We start from the raw sequence: 22,329 nt of genomic DNA on the forward strand, positions 1-22,329 counted from the left end.
TCGCGGCAAATTCGAAAAGCCAGAACACCCTGTACAAGTCTATGGGAGAAATCTAAAGTGCTAATTTTAAAGGCTAATATGCAAGTTACTGACCTAAAAAGTGTTTGGGGACCTGGGTCCTGCCCCAGGGGACATGGATCAATGCAAAAAAAGTTTTAAAAAGGGCTGTTTTTTCAGGAGCAGTGATTTTAATAATGATTAAAGTGAAACAATAAAAGTGTAATATTCCTTTTAATTTCTTACCCAGGGGGTGTCTATAGTATGTCTGTGAAGGGGCGCATGTTTCCCGTGCTTAGAACTGTCCCTGCACAAAGTGTCATTTTGCAAGGAAAAAAAGTCTATAAAAAAAAAAAAGTATTTAAAATCACTTTCAATTGTCGGCTCCCTTAATACAGAGAACACTCAATGAGTGTTCTCTGTATTACGGAGCACAATTCATTCATTGATAAAAAAAAAAGCATGGAGGTTCCCCTAAATTCAATTACCAGGCCCTTCAGGTCTGGTATGGATATTAAGGGGAACCCCGTGTCAAATAAAAAAAAAAATTGACGTGGGGTCCCCCTAAATAGCCATACCAGACCCTTTATCCGATCACGCAACACAGGAAAAGAGGGGGGGACGAGAGAGCGCCCCCCCTCCTGAACCGTCCCAGGCCACATGCCCTCAACATTGGGAGGATGCTTTGCGGGTCTGTGACCCCTCAAAGCACCATGTCCCCATGTTGATGGGGACAAGGGCCTCATCCCCACAACCCTGGCCGGTGTTTGTGGGGGTCTGCGGGCGGGGGGCTTATCAGAATCTGGAAGCCCCCTTTAACAAGGGGGCCCCCAGACTCCGCCCCCCCTGTTTGAAATGGTAAGGGGGTACAAAAGTACCTCTACCATTTCACAAAGAAAGTGTAAAAATGGTTAAATAATGCCGCGTACACACGAGCGGACTGTATGGCGTACTTAGTCCGTCGAAACACATTTCAGCAGACAATCCGCTCGTGTGTGGGCTTCAGCTGACTTTTTCAGCGTGCAGTCCGGCGTACTAAGTATTTCGGTTTTTTCGAAATTCTGTCCGTCGTACTTTGGTTTCAGCGGACAGTACGGTCGTCAGTATGCTAGTTCGACGGACTAAGAATGGCGCATGCCCAGAAAGGATTTACACGGCGGAAGGGTGCTTTGCTGTGTCTTGGACTTCCTATTTCTAGTCCCGTCGTACGTGCTGTACACGTCATCGGGCAAGCTTTCGACGGACTGTGCATCCGTGTGTGGTCAAGTCCGTTCAGTTGAAAGTACGACGGACTGTCCGTCGGATTGTATGACGAACTAAGTATGCCATACAGTCCGCTCGTGTGTACGCGGCATAAGACAAACAAACTTTTGAAAAATTCCTTTAATAAAAATAAAAAAAATAAGAAAAATATTCCAGCGGTGCTAATCCACTCTTGTTATCCAGCGATGGATGATCATCTCTCCGGGGTCCAGCGATGGCTGATCTGATCCAGCGACGGGTGATTTTCATTCCAGCGCTTACCATACATGCATGCGTCTTCTGTCTCTACTGCGGAGACACTGCGGGGATCCCAGCACTGACGTTTCTTATATTAGGAGGGCGGGCCACCCGTCACCTTACCCAGCCCCCTCTGACGCTGGTGAGGGAAGCCATGGGGTTCCCCAGTGACATATGGGTGACCCCGCCCCCCTCTGATGTAACGCAGATGGGCGGCCGCTGATGTGTCAGCTGAGGGCTGCCTAGTGAAGGAGAGTGATCAGTTGTGGGAAGGCTCCTCAAATTGATCCATGACGGTCTCGTCGGGTAGTGGAGATGGAGGGGGTGTCCCAAAGGGGTGAGGGGGCTTTGGATGCAGGTTTGGAGACTTGTGCAGTGGAAGCTTGCTCTGCCTAACTCCTCCTTATGTGGCGCTGGAACCGGAAGTTGGAGTGGCTTTTCTGAGCGGTTACTATTTTTACACAGGATAGTTAGCATAGGTGTTAGTAAAGTGGTTCGTTGGTGTGTTTATTTTGATGGCTACTGTGAGAGATTTCAATACCAATTTTCAAGTTTCTTAGGACTACAAAAACCCAAACATTTACTTTTTTGATTGTGAAGATTCTTCATTCAGATATGTCCAGGATATAGTTGATCTTAAACATCTCCTCATCAATAAGATGTTTGGTGATGGGACACCTATGTTTCTTATGCATATGTTTCAAGACCCATAATTAGTTGATCTGGACATTTCAGACCTACTAATAAGACTGGAAAACACTGGTATTTCTATTTTTTGTTTTTTTGTTTTTAATTAATAGTTTTGTTATAGAACATACAATTTTTTTCCACAGAAATTGACAAAGATATTTGGGAAAAAATACATATGACAAATGTTTTAACCATTGTGATATGCATGTACACAGGGTCGGGACAAGGGGTGGGCAGGAGGGACAGCCGTCCTGGGCCCTGTGGTATCGTGAGGTGGGGCGAGGCACCACAAGGAGATTGGGGGAGGGGATTTGTGTTAGAAGCGGGAAACTAGGGACACCTATTAGCAAATGTATGTAGGCATAGGACACACCCCCTGCCATGCCCCTTAATGGGAAATTATACAAAAAAAAGTAATTCAGTGTCAACAAACCATTAAAGCTCAAATTGGTGTTCCTAATTGTTGCTGGCTGCACGGGTCTTGTGTGGTGGCAATCAGGAACATAATTTTGAACTATACTCATCTGGTGAAACTGGAAGTGATGTGATGGTCATTAGGAAAACTGTTTCTGGCTGCACTGGACTAGTGCCACGCCGGTGTATGTCAGCAACAGTGTTCCAGATTGCTGTCACACCAGCCCCAGTGTCACCAGACCAGTGTAAGCCAGCAACAGTGTTCCTGACTGCTGACACATCAGTCCCACTCTGACCAAACCAGTTCATCCAGCAATAGTGTTTCTAATTACCACCACTCCAGTGCAATGTTGCGTTTGCCTGCACCCTGGCCTGTTTATTGGCCACTTTTGTGCCTGTTGCCTGGACTGACCCTTTGTTTGCTAACTATGTCTCTGCCTACCATCTGAACTGACCCATCTGCACCCAGTCTGACTGACTATGTTCCTAAATATACCAGTTCCAGCAGACATAATTCTAAAGGAAAAACTTCTAGGTGAAGTGAAATCGAATTTGAATAATAAGTGAAAAAACCTGTGAAGGATGCCCTGCAGCTGAACAATAATAAACCTGATAGGGGGCACAAATGAAACAGTCCATATTTATGAGCCCATAAATTAATATATGGTGTGATATGGTGACTTCACTGCAGATGTATAGATGTGACATTCACCGCATAAGTTGCCCCGTCACCTTGATAAGATTAAAGGCTTACCAGAAAGCCCTTTAATTAGGCTTAGTGAAATGGAATCCCTCAACACTTCCTCCAGCAAACAAACCGCAGCTGTTAGAAAAAGATATCCCTCTCAAGGATATCCCAGCGACATCACAGGACACTCGCTTCCAGGATAGTTTCTACACATCAGAAGAGCATCCCCATGTGTATCCAAAGGGAATCCAGTAGTGGAAGACCGCATGCAGCGATGACGAATATCCAAAAAAGAAAAAGAGACTCCAATAGTACCGAGTGACCTTTTGCCTTCCTTTTTTAAAAAGTTACCAGCGGCATACATAAAAGTAAAAAGCATTCCTTGTGAGGATTTTAAAACTGGCTCCAAATCCTATCAATCGTTCCGTGCATGCACAGTGCGTGTGTGCGTGTCTACCCTACGACCGTTTAGTCAGAAATGACGTCATTGGTGCCCCTGATGGGTCGATCCGATTCACACCCATGAATATGAAAAAGGTATGAAAGGATATGTTTTTAACAATCCTATCAAATGGAGTTGTTGGTGCAAGAAATGATGATAAGGGTATGGAATGGATATGGATGTATTTTCTTCCTACTGTGACAGAGCGAGGCTCTGTCCCTGTGAAATTGAAGGAAAGAGGGATCTTCAACCCTGTGTCGAGGTCTTGGTGATAACGAGCAGGGTGTGTGCCCAGCTGCACACAGCCCATATAACGAAGGGGCTGTTGGGAGTAGAGTGTGAGGGATGGTGGAGTGGAGTAGCTTGCTGCTGTGCATGTCCAAAGAGCCCAAAGCTGTGTGTGTTGAAGGGTTGAAGCTGTGTGCATCCAAAGAGCCCAAAGCTGTGTGCGTTGAAGGGTTGAAGCTGTGTGCATCCAAGGAGTCCAAAGCTGTGTGTTGAAGGGCTTGAAGCTGTGTGCGTCCAAGGAGCCTAAGACTGTGTGTATCCAAGCAGCTCGCTTGAGGGGCAAGTACCTATAGCAGCACTACTGCTGAAGAGTAGCCAGGTGGGCTAGCATTTTCATTTGGATTGTGTGTATTTAATTTAAGATTGGACCCCTGCGTGGGATTCCTGGATGGACTATTATTTTGTTTTTTCCTTTTAATAAACGTGGGCTACCAGGCCCTTAACTATAAACGCCTGCCTGATGTGGACTTAAAAATGCCTCTAACCACTTGAGCTAAACACCCCAATGTTACACTACTTAATTTGGGGAACTTGTGGGCGATCAAGGGGTTAAATGTGTTCCCTCATGTGTGTTTCTAACTGTATGGGGTCTGGGCTGACTGGAGGAGGAGACACACTACTGTTTCTAATTACTTGTAACAGCAGATATATTTCTCCTCCCCTGTCATAATGGGGATTTATATGTTTACATACACAGACCCCCCTTCTGGCTCTCATGCCCACTATCTGGGTGGCTGGCGGACATTGTGGCTGCCAGCCATGTACATTGGGTCCCCCGCCGTGCCGCGGGCACACCTCAGGCAGCTTGCGCATGTCTGCTATGGCTCTTAAAGGAGCCGATGTACAGGTACGTTGATTTGCGGGAACGAGCAGACCTATTGCTGTATAATGACGGTGGCTGGTCGGCAAGTGGTTAAAGGACCAGAAAAATGTGTATTGGGTGTAATTGTAAATATGCCTACTGTTCTGTCCCCGCTACACGTTTCCCTGTGTGTAGCTTGACATGCAGCTAAATTCTCCTATTCTGCAATAAGCCAAACTGAGTGTCAATTTGAAGCTTTAATAACAAAACAGGGTGGGTGAAACTATTGAGAAAACACAAATACAGATACATATAATCAGTATATGAAGTATACAGGAATACAATGAATAAGCTAAGCTGTAGATGGCGATAAGTAATTCTCACCAACGATGCTGCGTTTAGGGGATGAAAGTGGATGCAAGTTTTAGTCCAATGTGCTCCGATAGCTGATTCCTTCTTTCAGTCTCTAAGATGGAGTCTGAGTTCCCAGGATGCATCTTTCTCTCTTCCTTAGACTAAAGAATGATGGGTCATTTTTGTTAAAGGTGAACAGTGTCTAGATTGTGCAAAAAGAGTAAATTTACCACTGTCTTCATCTTGTGGTCAAATCTAATATTGCATGCAGAACAACGTAATTATTATCCTGCTGGAGGAAGAACACCTATAATGTGTGTGAACAATAACTTGTTAAAATTACAACTTTGTAAAAAAAAAAAAAAAAAATTACAACTGAAAAAAAACCTCACCGTGACTTACTAAATACTTTGGACTGTTCCCTTTCCAAAAAGGCATAATTTGGGAGGTATTTGTACTGTACTGGCATTTTAGGGCCTCAACAAATAGGATAGGCAGTACATCAGGAATGAGCAATTTTCAAGTACAGTATATATAACACGGTTTGTGGACTCTATAACTTTCATACAGGCTAAATAATATACACTGATTTATTTATTTTGCCACCAAAGACATGTAGCAGAATACATTTTGTTAGAAATTTTTGAAGAAATATTTTTTATTTTTTGCAAAGTTTTATTTAACCACTTCAATACCCAGCCATAGTCATCTCCCAACCTGGGTGGGCGTCATATGACGTCCTTGGCTTTCCACCACTATTGCGGGCCCCCGGGGGCCTGCAGAGCGGCGATTGGGGATCTGGTGTGTCCCTTGGGAAACATCCGTTCCCTGATGGGGGTATTGGATCGGCAGAGCAGCGTGACCGGCTTTGATCGGTCACTAGCCAGCGCTGATTGTGTAGCGACGGGTAGCGGCGTGCACGGCGCACATACGCGCCCCTGGGGACAAGCAGCACCATGATCGGGGCTGAGGCTTTTCCCTTGGCTACAGCCCAGCCCCGATCAGTGTAAAGAGCCAATGAAATTTGCTATTTAGTGACCGGCTGTGTCCAATGACAGCCTGTCACTAAATGTAAACAAACTGTGTGTGTAACTCCTGTTGCTGGGTTCTCCTCTTCACACACGATTCAGTGTGAGGAGGAGATCAGCTAACAGTGAGTTACACATTACTGTACCCCAGTATATGTTTTATTGTGCCAAGATTGCCCCCCTAAATAAAGAGGACCTGTCATCAGGAGTACCTGTCATCAGGGAGTACCTGTTATCGGGACTACCTGCCACCAGAGTACCTGTCACCAGAGTACCCCCAGAGTACCTGCCACCAGAGTACCTGCCACCAGAGTACCTGCCACCTCACCACCTGCCACCAGAGTACCTGCCACCAGAGTACCACCAGAGTAACACCAGAGTACCCGCCACCTCACCACCTGCCATCAGAGTACCTGCCACAGTACCTGCCACCAGAGTACCTGCCACCAGAATACCACCAGAGTACATGCCACCAGAGTACCTGCCACCTCACCACCTGCCACCAGAGTACCTGCCAACAGAGTACCACCAGAGTAACACCGGAGTACCCGCCACCTCACCACCTGCCACCAGAATACCTGCCACCTCACCAGAATACCCGCCACCTCACCACCTGCCATCAGAGTACCCGCCACCTCACCACCTGCCACCAAAGTACCTGCCACCTCACCAGAATACCCACCCCCTCACCACTTGCCACCAGAGTACCTGCCAGCAGAGTACCCGCCACCAAAGTACCTGCCACCAGAGTGCCCGCCACCTCACCACCTGCCACCTGAGTACCTGCCACCAGTGTACCTACAGCCACTATGTCCAGAAAAATGTACACCCCAGAAGAGGCATACCAAATACTCAGTCTGACCGATGAGAGCAACGGGGAGCTCTCACTGCTCAGTTCTGATTCCGATTCTGGTTCAGAATATAAGCCCCTTGAAGGCAGCACATCAGGATCCGAATTGGAGGAGGAAGCAGTCCATCCAAAAAGAAGATGGTCTGAACAACAGGCAGCTACCAGCAGTGCCAATGGTGGTAGACCCCTGGAGGCCCAGTACAAGCACTGCTAGACCCCAGTAGGAAAGGCCCAGTGCACACCAAAGAATTAGGACCCAAACCCAGCTTCCAGAAGCCTTGGCAAACCCATTGTTGCTGCCTTCTACCACAGGGTGAGCCAAGATCCCCCCTTTTACAGTACAGCCAGGTGAGTAGGTCAACACTGCAGGTTTTTCTCAAATGTATTTATTTATTATTTATTTTTTCCCCGACGAATTGGTTCAAGGCATCATGGACCAATCCAACCTTTTTGCCCAACAATTTATTGCAACCAACCCCAGCTCCAGCTATGCCCGCCCTTTTGAATGGAGACCCCTAACAGTGGGGGAGCTTAAATTGTTTGTAGGCCAAACGCTCAACATGGGGCTTACAAAAAAATGAAATGCATAAGTATTGGTCAACCAAACCCATCCATCATATGCCAATTTTTTCATCAGCCATGTCCAGGTCCCGATCCGAAATTATAATGTGTTTCCTGCATTTCAGTGACAACTCACAATGCCCCCCCCCCCCCCCCGAAATCCCCAAAACTTTGATAAACTATAAAATTCGCCCCTAATTAATTTTTTTTCCAAGAAGTTTGCGGAACTTCATGTTCCTGACAAAAACGTATGTGTGGATGAATCCCTGTTGCATTTCACAGGGTGGCTGGGAATCAAGCAATATATCCCAAGTAAGAGAGCAAGGTACGGCTTGAACCTCAACAAGCTCTGTGAAAGCGCCATTGGTTATGTGCACTCATTCTGTGTGTACGAAAGCAAAGATTCCGAGATACAGCCCCCTGAGTGTCCATCATACATGGGAATAAGTGGAAAAATAGTTTGGGAGTTGGCATTCCCACTCCTCCAAAAGGGGTATCATATTTACATGGACAACTATTACACAAGTTTGCCCCTTCTCCACCACCTTTACCTAAAAAAAAACTTTGGCCTGTGGTACAACAAAGAAAAACCGAACGGGCTTCCCACAGCATCTTGTTACCACAACCGTTCAAAGGGGGAATCGGCAAGCTTGAGGAAAGAGGAAGTGTTGGCTGTGAAGTGGATGGATAGGAAAGACGTATATATCATGTCCACCATCCATGATGACACCTCGGTGGAACTTCACAGAAGAAGTGGTCCCGTTCGCAAGCCTTCCTGTATGAACGAGTATGGGGGAGGGGGGTGGATTTAAACAATCAAATGTTGCAGCCCTATCTTTCAACAAGAAAATCCCTTTTCTGGTACAAAAAGGTCACAATTTTCTTTTTTCATTTGGCCCTTTCAACTTCTTTCACCATCTACCGAAAAACAACAGAAACACCCACCACCTTCATAAAGTTTATTGAAGACATTGTCACTTCCCTGATCTACCAACAAGTATCCCACCCAGAAAGCATTCACTCGGATTTTGTCAGCAGACTACATGAGCATCATTTTCCAGACCATATTCCACCATCAGGATCCGGAAGATGACGCCAAAAAAAATATCGGGTGTGTACCATGAGAGAAGTTAGGAAAGACACCAGCTTCCATTGTCCCGACTGTCCCTCGCAACCTGGCCTTTGCATCGGAGAATGCTTTCAGCAATATCACACTCTGGAAAACTATTAGCCCATATTTCTAATACTGCCATTTCCCTGTTTTCAATTTCTGTCATAAATATTTCCCTGCCTCAACCAACTATATCATTGTCTTTCATGTGAACTGACCCTGGCCTGTTTCTCGACTATGCCTCTGCCTACCGTCTGCATTTTTTATCCGCCATGTTTCTGCCTTTCACGTGAACTGACCCTGGACTGTATCGAGTATGCCTTTGATCCTTTTGTTGCTGCTGACCACATCCCTGCCTGTTATCTGGACCAATGCTTTGGCTGTGCTGACAACATCTCTACCTGTACTGACTATTCCTGCCTGCTGCCTGTTTTGCTGTCGCTGTCCACATTCCTGCCTGCTGCCTTGACCGATGCTCTCCTCTGTGTACCACTGTACTACTAAAACCACAGGTAATATTTTCTTTACCCTTTGCTCAGCAGAATGTATTTTTGTTTGTATTTGGTATGTACAGTACATGCTATGTGTTAGACATATGAAGGGCCTTCAACAATGTGATTTGTGGTTGTCAGGAATTTATGTGTGTAATTTATGCTCCTAGAACACCTGATAGTGCTACTTGGTTGTTGAGCCTCTGTATGTGGCCAGGCTGTGTAAAAGTCTCACACATTTGGTATTGCCATACTCAGGAGGAGTAGCAGAATGTATTGGATCCCCCAGGGCGTGGAATCTAAGAGTCAGCCAGTGTTCCGCCAGGGACCCTCTCATGAAGGTTTGGACTTAGCTGCGTGCTGACCCCAGGTCACGACCCCCGGGTTCACCCTGCTCACTAGGGAAGTACCAGAAGACACTGTAGACAAGGATTGTTGGATGGATGAAGCAAGGAAAGCCAGATAGTGAGCCAAGGTCAGGGCGGGCTGCAGACAACGTAATCAGAACAAGCCGGGTCGGTACACAGAAGATCAGTTCACGAGAAGTCATTTAAAACAGGTTACACAGGGGAGCTTCAGAAACAAACGTTGCTCAAGCAATGGTAGCTAGTTAGGAAGGAATTTAAATAGAGAAGCACATGAGGGGCTGGACAGGAAGTAGAAGGAAGGAAACATATATTAGGCAACAGGTGAAGGGCGTCGACACCCATAGCTGGAGAGTGTACAGAGCTAAACACCAGACAGTGGACAACAGATGCCAGACGACCCACTGCAGTAAAGGTGAGACACAGATCAGCTCCGCAGATGATCTGTGACACATGCTATGTGTTGGAAATATCTTATAAATGGATAACTTTGTATAAAAAAATGCGTTTTAATTTTTTTCCCACAGTTTCCAAAAACTTCTGGAAAAAAATGAAACATTCAAAAGACTCATTATGCCTCATAGATAATGCGTTGGGGTATTAGCTTTCCAAAATTGGGTCATTTTGTGGGTGTTTCCATTGGGGCCTTCAAAAATGTGATAGGTTGTCATCAAATGAGATGTGCAATTTATGCTTGTAGAAAGCCTGACGGTGCTACTTGGATGTTAGACCTCTGTATGTGGCCAGGCTGTGTAAAAGTCTCACACATGTGGTATCACTATACTCGGGAAGAGTAGCAGAATGTATTTTGGGGTGTCATTGCAAGTATGCATGGGCTGTGTGAGAAAAATAACTTGTTATTATGACAATTTTGTGTAAAAAAAAATAATAATAATAATTTTCCCAAGAATTGTGGGAAAAAATTACAACTTCAAAAAACTCACCATGCCTCTTACTAAATACCTTGGAATGTCTGCTTTCCAAAAAAGGGTAATTTGGGGGTATTTGTACTTTCCTGGCTTGTTAGGGTCTTTCAGTACATCAGGTGTGATCAGATATGATCATTTTTAAATTATTTGCACCATAGCTTGAAGACTCTATAACTTTCACAGAGACCAAATAATATACACTAATTTACCGTATATACTCGAGTATAGGCCGACCCGAATATAAGCCGAGGCCCCCAATTTACCCCCAAAAAAACTGGCAAACTTATTGACTCGTGTATAAGCCGAGGGTGAGACATGCCTGTCCATCCCTGTGTGTGTGTCCGTCCATCCCTGTGTGTCCGTCCATCCCTGTGTGTCCGTCCATCCCTGTGTGTCCGTCCATCCATCCCTGTGTGTGTGTGTGTCCATCCATCCATCCATCCCTGTGTGTGTGTGTCTCCATCCATCCATCCATCCATCCCTGTGTGTGTGTGTCTCCATCCATCCATCCCTGTGTGTGTGTGTCTCCATCCATCCATCCATCCCTGTGTGTGTGTGTATCCATCCATCCCTGTGTGTGTGTGTGTCTCCATCCATCCATCCGTGTGTGTGTGTGTGTGTGTGTGTGTGTGTGTGTGTGTGTGTGTGTGTGTGTGTGTGTGTGTGTGTGTCCAGCCTACCTGTGTCCCGAGCCTTTGTCCCGAGCCTCCGTCCCGTGCCTTGCCTCCTTGCCTCCGTCCCGTGCCGTGCCTTGCCTCCGTCCCGTGTCGTGCCTTGCCTTGCCTCCGTCCCGTCCCGTCCCGTGCCGTGCCTTGCCTTGCCTCCGTCCCGTGCCCTCTTCGTCGGCGCCTCGGCGGCCATTGTAAAATTCAAAAGCCGCGCCTCCGCCTTCGCCTGTGATAGGCGGAACACTGAATTTCCCAGCAGCCTGTGTTCCGCCTATCACGGACATCGTATCATCCTCGTCCGTAGTACGAGGATGATACGATGTCCGTGATAGGCGGAACACAGGCTGCTGGGAAATTCAGTGTTCCGCCTATCACAGGCGAAGGCGGAGCCGGAGGCGCGGCTTTTGAATTATAGAATGGCCGCTGTCTGTCTGCTCGACACGCTGATCGAGCGGGCAGACAGCGATGACTCGAGTATAAGCCGAGGGGGGCACTTTCAGCCTCAAAAAAGAGGCTGAAAATCTCGGCTTATACTCGAGTATATACGGTAGGTAATTTTTACTAAAGATATGTAGCAGTATACATTTTGGGCCAAATTTATGAAGAAAAATTACTTATTTGCAAAATTTTACAATAGAAACTAAAAAAATGTGGGTTTTTTTTCAAAAATTTATATTTTTTTGCTTATATTGCAAAAAATAAAAAAAAACAGTGGTTTGGGTACAGTGTAGAATGACTTAATTATCATTCAAAGTGTAAGAGCGCTGAAAGCTAAAAATTGGTCTGGGAAGGAAGGGTATATAAAAGCCCTGTATTGAAGTGGTTAAAAAAAAAAAAATTATTTTTAAAAAAAAATTTTTTTTCTTTTATACAGCAAAAAAAAAATGAATACCCCCCCCCCCCCAGTGGTGATTAAATACCACCAAAAGAAAGTCCGCCTCAAAACAATGATACAAAAAACATTTGTTTACAGTGTTGCATGACTGAGCAATTGTCAATCAAAGTGTAACAAATGCTGTAAAGTGAAAAATTGCCTGGGCAGGAAGGGGGTGAAACAGTCTGGTCTTGAAATGGCTAATTCTGTTTTTTTGTAAAATACAAATAACATCACTCTTCAAATCACCAGTAAACTAACAAAGTTTGTTTGTTTTACTTGTTTGCTACAGACCTGTATATTTCTGTATGTAAATTATATAAACCAAGGGAAAGGAAAGGTTGGAAGAAGCATATGATGCATAAACCAACAGAAGATGGTTTTGTCAGGTATTTCATCCTAAAAGTCTGAAGGTCAATCAGCCAGGTTGGGTCCCACTAATCCAAGATAATATTGTTGCTTTAAAAAAATTGCAGGGATTTGACATAAATCTAGTTATTTCAAATATTTGTTCTCTCTTTTAGGGGAACCCTTTGAAAATACGGCCATCGTCAGTGCTGCGGTAGCCAATATAATCGTGTCTATATTACTGGGTGACAGATTTGAATATGATGATCCAACCATACTGAACCTCATAAGAAAAATTAATGAAAATATCAAGAGCTTTGGAAGTTTTATGACTATAGTAAGTGTAACAATCAGTTGAAAGACTGGGACTTATCTCTTCAGTTCAAATGTTCTATTGACTTTATAAACCATTAGGCCATGTTCAACCTCTGCAGCAATGCTGGCAGCACTCATATGTCTATTGCCCAAACACAAAGTCTGGATATGATGCTGAGCACGTGCACTCAACTTCTTTGGTTGACCATGGTGAGGCCTGTTCTGAGTGGAACCTGTCCTGTTACACCGCTGTATGGTCTTGGCCACCATGCTGCAGCTTTGTTTCAGGGTCTTGGCAATCTTCTTATAGCCTAGGCCATCTTTATGTATAGCAACAATTCTTTTTTTCAGATCCTCAGAGAGTTCTTTGCCATGAGGTGCCATGTTGAACTTCCAGTGACCAGTATGAGAGAGTGGGAGCGATAACACCAAGTTTAGCACACATGTACCCCATTCACACCTGAGACCTTGTAACACTAACGAGTCACATGACACCAGTAAGGGAAAATGGCTAATAGGGCCCAATTTGGACATTTTCACTTAGGGGTGTCTTTACTTTTGTTGCCGGCGGTTTAGACAGAACAGTGAGTCCTGCGCAAATCTGTCAAAAGTCCTATATAAAGTGCTAAGTGCTAATAAAATCAAAATAAATGTAAACCCAAAACTTACAATATATAGAAAGCCGGCAAAATACAGAAGTCCATATGGTGGATATCAACGTCTAATTCACTGGCACCAGTAGTGAAAACGCAGGAAAAAGCAGCATTATAAAAGGCTCTCAGAACTCTCACCTCCAAGTGTAGAAAAATAGGCACATCAAACCAAGCAGACCACCTCCACTTTCATTCCCAGCCACCAGGGGGTCCTCAGCTACAGCCAACTAGGAAGCAGTGATCTCCACATTGGGCCACAAGGGGGTCATATAATGCATGTAGACTGTACTGTTGTTACGAGGAAGATATCCACAGGGGTGTGCAGCTCAAAAAAATAATAAACATGGAGAGAGAGGGAAGGCTCTGATAGTGTAGTAATTTCTCAAAATAGTGAAGTTTAATTAAAAGAAGTAAAAAAAATCGGATTCTCACATTTAAACAAAAAGAACAGCACATAAAGCAAAATGGTGTTTTCGCGTTTTCCGCCAGTCCTACTTCACTTCCGGTACGACGTACGGCCACTCCCTACGTGTTGCGTCAATCACGTGACTTCTTCAGGGGATTGTAATTGGCCGCTATCTAATTCCTTAAATACATCCTAACCGGGAGTGCCAATTCGGCCATCTTGGTGATGGTAATCAAGGAAATAACAAATAAGAACCGGAAGTATTGATTCCGCCATCTTGGTACTCCGGCGAGGAACCACTGGAAGTACAGGCTCTGCCATCATGGTGCTCTCGGCGGAGACATACACAATAATGGGAAGTAGTAGGGAAATAAAAATATAAATAATAATAACAATATTAGCAAAAACGGGGGAAATAACATTCCCCATCTATCGCAAAATGAGATAAAAGTATCACTAAACAATATAATTTTAAAAGTCCGCCGGCGTCCATATAAATATATATATGGACTGCAATACAATAATAACGTATTAAAAAAATATACAGCAAAGGAAAATTCTCCAAAATTAAGAAATTACAAAATTAACCAATGGCTTAATAAGCCTAGGGTATTACTGTAAAGATCACATATACCTTACCATTAAATTTGAATATCTACATATATCTAAAATGAGAGAAATATATAAAAATATGTAAATATGTAAATAAATAAATATATATATATATATATATATATATATATATATATATATATATATATATAGTATATATATATACTGTATATTTATATATACACAGTGCTGTAAAAAAGTATTTGCCCTCTCATGATTTTTTATTTTTTAGCATATTTCTTACACTTAAATGATTTAGATCAAACACATTTTAATATTACACAAAGATAACCGGAATAAATCCAAGATGCAGTTTTTAAATTATTATTTAATTTATTAAGGGCAAAAAGCTGTTTAAACCTCCCTGGCCCTATGTGAAAAGTAATTGCCCCCTCCCGTGCTGAATCGTGGATGAACTGTGATTAACCACAATTTTTTGGAAAGCTACGTAAAATTTCACTTGCCACACCCAGGCCTGATTCCTGCCAGACCTGTTAAATCAAGAAATCACATAAATAGAAGCTGCCTGACAAAGCGAAGCTTGCTAACAGATCATAAAAATTCACACATCATGCCACAATCTAAAAAGATCAAGAACAGATTAGAAGCAAAGTAATGTATATGTATCGGTCTAGGAAGGGTTTCAAAGCCATTTCTAAGGCTTTGGAACTCCAGTGAACCATGGGCAGAGCCATTATCCACAAATGTAGATAACTTGTAACAGTGGTGAACCTTCACAGGAGTAGCTGGCCTACAAAAATTACTCCAAGAGCATGACAATGACTCATCCAAGAGGTCTTAAAAGAACCCAGAACAACATCTAAAGAACTGCAGGCCTCACTTGCCTAAGGTAAGATCAGTCTTCATGATTCAACAATAAGAAAGAGACTGGGAAAAAATGGTATCCGTGGGAGAGTTGCAAGGCCAAAGCCACTACTGACCAAAAAGAACACAAAGGCTCATCTCACATTTACCATAAAACATCTTGATTATCCCCAAGACTTTTAGGCAAATATTCTGTGGACTGAGGAGACAAAAATGTAACTTTTTGGAAGGTGTGCATCCCGTTACATCTGCCATAAAACTAATACAGCAATTCTTAACAAGAACATCATACCAACAGTCAGACATGGTGGTGGTAGCACGATGGTCTGGGGCTGCTTTTAAGCTTCAGGACCCGGACAACTTACCATAATTGATGGAACCATGAGTTCTGAGCTCTACCAGAAAATCCTAAAGGTGAATTTCCAGCCATCAGTTCGTGACCTTAAGCTCAAGTGCACTTGGGTTATGCAGCAGGACAATGATCCGAAACACAACAGCAAGTCCACCTCCAAATGGTACAAACAAAGCAAAATTTAGGTTTTGGAGTGACCTAGTCAAAGCCCAGACTTTAATCCAATTAAGATGCTGCATCATGACCTTACACAGGCTGTTCATGCTGGAAAACCCTCCAATGTGGCTGAACTAAAACAATTCTGGAAAGAAGAGTGGGCCAAAATTGCTCCACAGAAATGTGAAAAACTCATTGCAAGTTATCGCAAATGCTTGATTGCAGTTGTTGCCGCCAAGGGTGGCACAACCAGTTATTAAGTTTAGGGGGTAATTACTTTTTCACATAAAGCCAGGCAGGTTTGGACAGCTTTTTTTCCTTAATAAATTAAACCATCATGTAAAAACTGCATTTTGTATTTACTCGGGTTAACTTTGTGTAATAATAATAAAAAATTTTAATGAGTGATTTATCACTTGAGCCCTGGAATAATTTACCCTCTTCCTGACTGGGCCATTTTTTGTGATACGGCACTGCATCACTTTAACTGACAATTTTGCGGTTGTGCGACGCTGTACCCAAACAAAATTAGCGTCCTTTTTTCCCCATAAATAGAGCTTTCTTTTGGTGGTATTTGATCACCCCTGCGGTTTTTATTTTTTGCGCTATAAACAAAAGAAGAGTGAAATTTTTGAAAAAAACAAGATTTTTTACTTTTTGCTTCATCAGTTTTGGTCAATATATATTCTTCTACATATTGTTGGTAACAAAAATCAGAATAAGCGTATATTGATTGGTTTGTGCAAAAGTTATAGCGTCTACAAACTATGGGAAAGATTTATGGCATTTTTATTATTTTTTTTTTACTAGTAATGGCAGTGATCTGTGATTTTTATCGGGACAGATCGGACACTTCTGACACAGTTTTGGGACCATTGACATTTAAACAGCAATCAATGCTATGCTATAAAAATGCACTGATTACTGTGTAAATGTCACGGGCAGGGAAGGGGTTAACACTAGGGGCAATCAAGGGGTTAATTGTGTTCCCTCAGTGTGTGTTCTAACTGTAGGGGGCAGGAACTGACTAGAGGAGGAGACAGATCGTTGTTCCTAGCTATTAGGAACACAGCAAGCGGTTAAAGTATGACAAATATGCAAAAAAATCTGAAAGGGGCAAATACTTTTTCTTAGCATTGTGTGTGTGTGTGTTTGTGTGTGTGTGTATATGTATATTATATATATATATATATATATATATATACACATATATATATATACACATATATATATACACACACATATATATATACACACACATATATATATATATATATATATATATATATATATATATATATATATATATATATACTCTGCAGCACAGTAGAGTGAGACCCAAAGAAGGACAACTTTTTATTGAAAATATTTAGTATACAACAGAAATATGCAGGATTTTCAGCTGACAGAGCGTGTACATAGTAACAGAAAATGTAAGGACAACCAGTGCCTAACAACAGTATACCAAATAGATATGAGACAAAGGATTAAATACAGCAGGCACGTAGAGCATCAGATGCCTGCATAGCGGGATAGTCGGCAGTGGGGGTGGGGGGGATTGAAGGGGTGCAAAACATATATACTCCAAACGCCTAGTTGAAAAATATAGATGTCCAGAGAGGTATTAGGCATATTCATCATAGCCAGGTAATATACCCAAATACTTCTATAAAAGAATATTCAACTAAATGGGTGGATACCTCTAAAGAAGGTACATGAGTAACATTTGTGTTCTACTATTCTGTAATTTAAATATAAATAGTTTAGTTCACATACCCCAGTGACACCTTAGCAAGATAGGCACCTCATCCCCTGATAAATATGAAATTTATAGAGAAAAAAATGAAGCAAAGGGGATTTTTCAGCGGTGCAAAATATAGCAATACTATACGCAAAATATGCTAAAAATTCATATTGATTTATTAATATACATTAAAAAGACATTAGAATATCATACAAAAATATACAAACAGTTGTATGTGCATAGGTAATGAGCTAGAGGGATCCCAGTAGTGAATGTTGGCAGAATAATCGCACTTGTTCCCGACATGTTTCGCACTGAGCTTCTTCAAGGGAAGTGTGCAACTGACAACAAATTTAATATTAAAAGAAAAAGAAAAAAAGGTTTAGACTATACAAAAAACAAGATAACTATTGAAAAGCATATTTTGATGCCAATAATTAAAAAGCTATATAAATATCAATCAAACAAATATGTGTGATCTAATAAAGCGGCGCTTACCCACTACCACCCAAAACACCACGTACTCGTGATCAACAAACTGTTGAAATAATCTGCACCCTACAGGCCAAACAAAAGGCCCCCAAGGCCTGTTGGAGGACACAGATGGGGGTAAGTCAGCGCTAAAAAAATAAATGGACAAAACAGAAAATAAGTAATAAGTAATTTAAGAGAAATGTATCTACTAACCTAAAGAATAAACTCTGGTAATTAAAACAATAACCTCATTATTATGAGGAAGGGGGGCAGACGCCTCAATAGAATCAAAATATATAGTGTCAACAGGCACTCCTTAATGATAAACTTTATATGCACACATGATGAGATTATTAACTGTGAATGAGAATTAAACAATCCCAGAAGCATATAAACAGGTAATGATTTTTAAAGCAGAGAAATGTATGAAATAATTGCCTTATACCTTTAATGATGGATAGCAGGTGAGACGTGATACAAATTCTCCCTATAAAGCCAACTGTGCATATTATAAAAGCAGATTGTAGCCAGAAGAGTGTGCAGCCTAACAAGCTAGAAAAAGCATGGCTGCACTGCCCCAGAATGATTTCTTTTCCTAGGGACAGATAAAATATTAAGGCTAGGTCAGGGGGTTTGAAAAGTAAACAGAATATATGTATCAACCTAAAAATAAAATGTATCAATTACCAGAGAAGTAAAAAACTCAGTTGTGGCAGCCGGTGGTATGATCAAACATACTGACAAAAATGAGAGCTGCGCTGCTTATAAGTCCCCCATCCATCGAGCCGACGTCTGACGTCACCGGCTCAATGCGGACACTGTGGGAAAAGCACCGCGCATGTGTAGAGCTAACCGCGCCGAGCCTAAACTACACTTCCCATAATGCCGCTGGGCTGACGATAGAGATGGACCGCCAGGAGTTAGCTAACGAAGGTTAGCAGCGGTGGGATAACCGTGTCAGATCTCCGCTGCAGCGGAGAGCTGAGACAAGTGTAGAAGGGCCGGGAGGCATGTGAGCGCTAATCCCAACTAAGGGGTCACAGCCAAGGCCTAAACCAAAACGGGCGCCCATGGACAAAACATGTCGGGAACAAGTGCGATTATTCTGCCAACATTCACTACTGGGATCCCTCTAGCTCATTAACTATGCGCATACAACTGTTTGTATATTTTTGTATGATATTCTAATGTCTTTTTAATGTATATTAATAAATCAATATGAATTTTTAGCATATTTTGCGTATAGTATTGCTATATTTTGCACCGCTGAAAAATCCCCCTTGCTTCATTTTTTTCTCTATAAATTTCATCTGTAATTTAAATATTTTTGTTTTTCAATAAACTTAGATTGACAAAGAAGGGAGAGTGTATTTCCCTGCATTGTATTCCATGAAATCGCTAGTGAGGGGGGGGGGGGGGGTTAGGCAGACCGCAACAAGAATGTAGGGGTAGGTGGAAGGCAGGGGAAGGGCTTAGTGGAGGGCTTAGTCCCAACACAACCCCTGCACTACTTTTTTGTAAAGTGTACACTTTACAATAAAGCAGTACAGGGGTTGTATTGGGACTAAGCCCTCCACCCAAACAAAACTATTCCTTTGTGCCATTTCTGAGAGCAAACGTGAATTCAAATTGGGTTTGTGAATTTAAGTGGTGCAAATAAAGATAGGAATCTGGGGGGTCTTTTTTCTTTCAAGCCGCCGCTATTGTCTTCCTAGCTGCAATCATACAATGTGTGATAAAGAGTATGCTTGCATTACTAAGTGGAAATTGGAAGAAAGTATCTGGAAAGTGTTATCATGGAAGCCTAAATATGAGGTAGAGGTGTAATGCCCTGTACACAGGGTCAGACTTTCCAACAGAAAATGTGCGATCAGATCATGTTGTCAGAAAATCCAATCATGTGTGGGCTCCATCTGACTTTTTCCATCAGAATTTCCGACACACAAAGTTTGAGAGCTGGAGCTAAAATTTTCCGACAACAAAATCCGATCATTTAAATTCCGATCGTATGTAGACAATTCCGACGTACAAAGTGCCACGCATGCTCAGAATAAATTACGAGACGAAGGCTATTTGTGCGACCATGTGTATGCAAGACAAGTTTGGGCCAAAATCCGTTGGAAAAAATCTGACGGATTTTGTCATCGGAATGTCCAACCGTGTATACAGGGCATTAGACTACATGTACACCTAAACGTGGCAGATCCTAAACTCTGCTAAGAGCATATGTGCACATGGACATGGCTTTTATGGAGTTGAGTTCAGGAGCTTTAGCAAAAAAACACCAAAAGCTCTTAAAGTCAAGTTTGGGAGTTGCTAGTGTACATGAAGCCTTACCTGATTTTAGCCACAGGGGTAGATCCTGAATGCTGAGACCTAAGACCAGAATGTGCAGGCAAAGTACAAAGCTTTCCACCATCTACCCTCTCTCATTTAAGGTTTTTATAATGGGTGGGGTTGGTGGGAAGGCTGATTGTCACAGAAGCTTGGTGGTTAGGGAGTCTGTGGAATAAGACAAATTGTTTCAAAACTGGGGCCAATTTGGTTCATGGGTTCTTCCAGCAGCTAGGTACCTGGGCGAAAGTAAAGCCGCGTACACACGGGCGGACTGTCTGGCCAACTTAGTCCGTCAGACAATCCGACGAACAGTCCGTCATACTTTCGAATGAACGGACTTGACCACACACACCACTTTTTGAGCGGACTAATACGGCGTACTAAGTCCGCCATACTATCCGCCCTACTTTTGAAATGAACGGAATCGCCCACACACACGGAGGAAAGTCCGCTCATTTCGAGCGCGTCTCCAGGTAGGCGGGGCCCGCGAAGGAGACGTCGCTGACCCCGCCGCCTGGTATGGACTTAAAGTCTTCTGTCGCCGCCGCCTTCCGTTCTTCTTCTTCTTCTTCTTCTCCAGGAGATGTTGCCTCGACGATCTCTCCGGCCGGAATGCCAGGGACGCACTGTGCGGCCACTTATATAGGGACAAGGGGCGGTGTCACATGGCTTTATGTCACATGGGTTGGTGTCACATGGTGACCCCGCCCCCTTACGATGTCATAGTCCCCATGTGACATCAACCCATGTGACCAACCCATGTGACATAAAGCCATGTGAAACCGCCCCTTGTCCCTATATAAGTGGCCGCGCAGTGCGTCCCTGGCATTCCGGCTGGAGAGATCGTCGAGGCAACATCTCCTGGAGAAGAAGAAGAAGAAGAAGAAGAACGTAAGGCGGCGGCGACAGAAGACCGGGCCACCGCCTGTAAAAGAGCTATAAGAAGGCGCGGTGGCCTGGCAGAAGAACCGAAGAGGGGGACAAGACCCCCAAAGTCGGGAGAAGAGGCCGGCGGCGAGGAAGAAAGCTGGACTCCTCCGCTAGCAAAAGAGCTACAAGAAGATAGCGGAGGAGTCCGGCGAGAAGACCCCCGAAGACGGAAGACCCCCGGAGCTGTGCAATAAAGTATTTTATCTCGTGTGTTGTGTTTTTTTTTGGTACTTTTATTTTATAGGTGAATGGGTAGGGGTACATTGTACCCCATACTCATTCACATAGGGTGGGGGGCCGGTATCCGGGGGCCCCCTTATTAAAGGGGGCTCCCGGATTCCGATAAGCCCCCCGCCCGCAGACCCCGACAACCAACGGCCAGGGTTGTCGGGAAGAGGCCCTTGTCCTCATCAACATGGGGACAAGGTGCTTTGGGGTGGGGGGGCCGCGCGGCCCCCCCTTCCCCAAGGCACCCCCCCATGTTGAGGGCACGCGGCCTGGTACGGCTCAGGAGGGGGGGCGCTCGCTCGCCCCCCTTTCCTGGCCGGCCGGGTAGCGTGCTCGGACAAGGGTCTGTTGTAGACTTGAGGGGGACCCCCACGCCGATTTTTTTTGGCGTTGGGGTTCCCCTTTAAGTCCATACCAGGCGGCGGGGCCAGCGACGTCTCCTTTGCGGGCCCCGCCTACCTGGATACCCGCTCGAAATGAGCGGACTTTTCTCCGGGCGGGAAAAGTCCGCTCATTTCAAAAGTACGGTGAACTGGCATACACACGGGCGGATTGTCCGCCGAAATGCGAGTACGACGGACAGTATTTCGAACATTCCGAAATACTTAGTCCGCCGTACTGCACGCTGAAAAAGTCCGCTGAAGCCCACACACGAGCGGACTGTCCGCTGAAATGTGTTTCGGCGGACTAAGTAGGCCATACAGTCCGCCCATGTGTACGCGGCATAAGAGTGCTTAGGTTTGGTAACACCCTTGGGCAGGTATGGTAAGTATAAAGACAATCCTAGTTCAACTCTTGTACTTTATGGACACTCAAAGATTCTTTTTAGTAACATTTGTCAAATTGTTTATTTTATATTGTTTGTGGTATTTTATCAAGTTGTATTTTCATTGAACC

The 22,329-nt window shown here is 43.8% G+C and overlaps 1 protein-coding gene across 1 annotated transcript in view; it reads left to right on the forward strand.

The window, feature by feature from the left end:
- LOC143986780 (uncharacterized) overlaps positions 1–22,329 on the forward strand; it is a 133,716-nt gene that overhangs the window by 86,705 nt on the left and 24,682 nt on the right. Inside the window, exon 15 of the mRNA XM_077485186.1 lies at positions 12,577–12,737. Coding sequence (XP_077341312.1) covers positions 12,577–12,737 — 161 coding nt within the window. The remainder of the gene's footprint in view (positions 1–12,576; positions 12,738–22,329) is intronic.

Source organism: Lithobates pipiens, unplaced genomic scaffold, assembly GCF_037356315.1.
Source record: "Lithobates pipiens isolate NorthernLeopardFrog02 unplaced genomic scaffold, aLitPip1_a1.2 Scaffold_18, whole genome shotgun sequence".
NCBI classification, from domain to species: domain Eukaryota; kingdom Metazoa; phylum Chordata; class Amphibia; order Anura; family Ranidae; genus Lithobates; species Lithobates pipiens.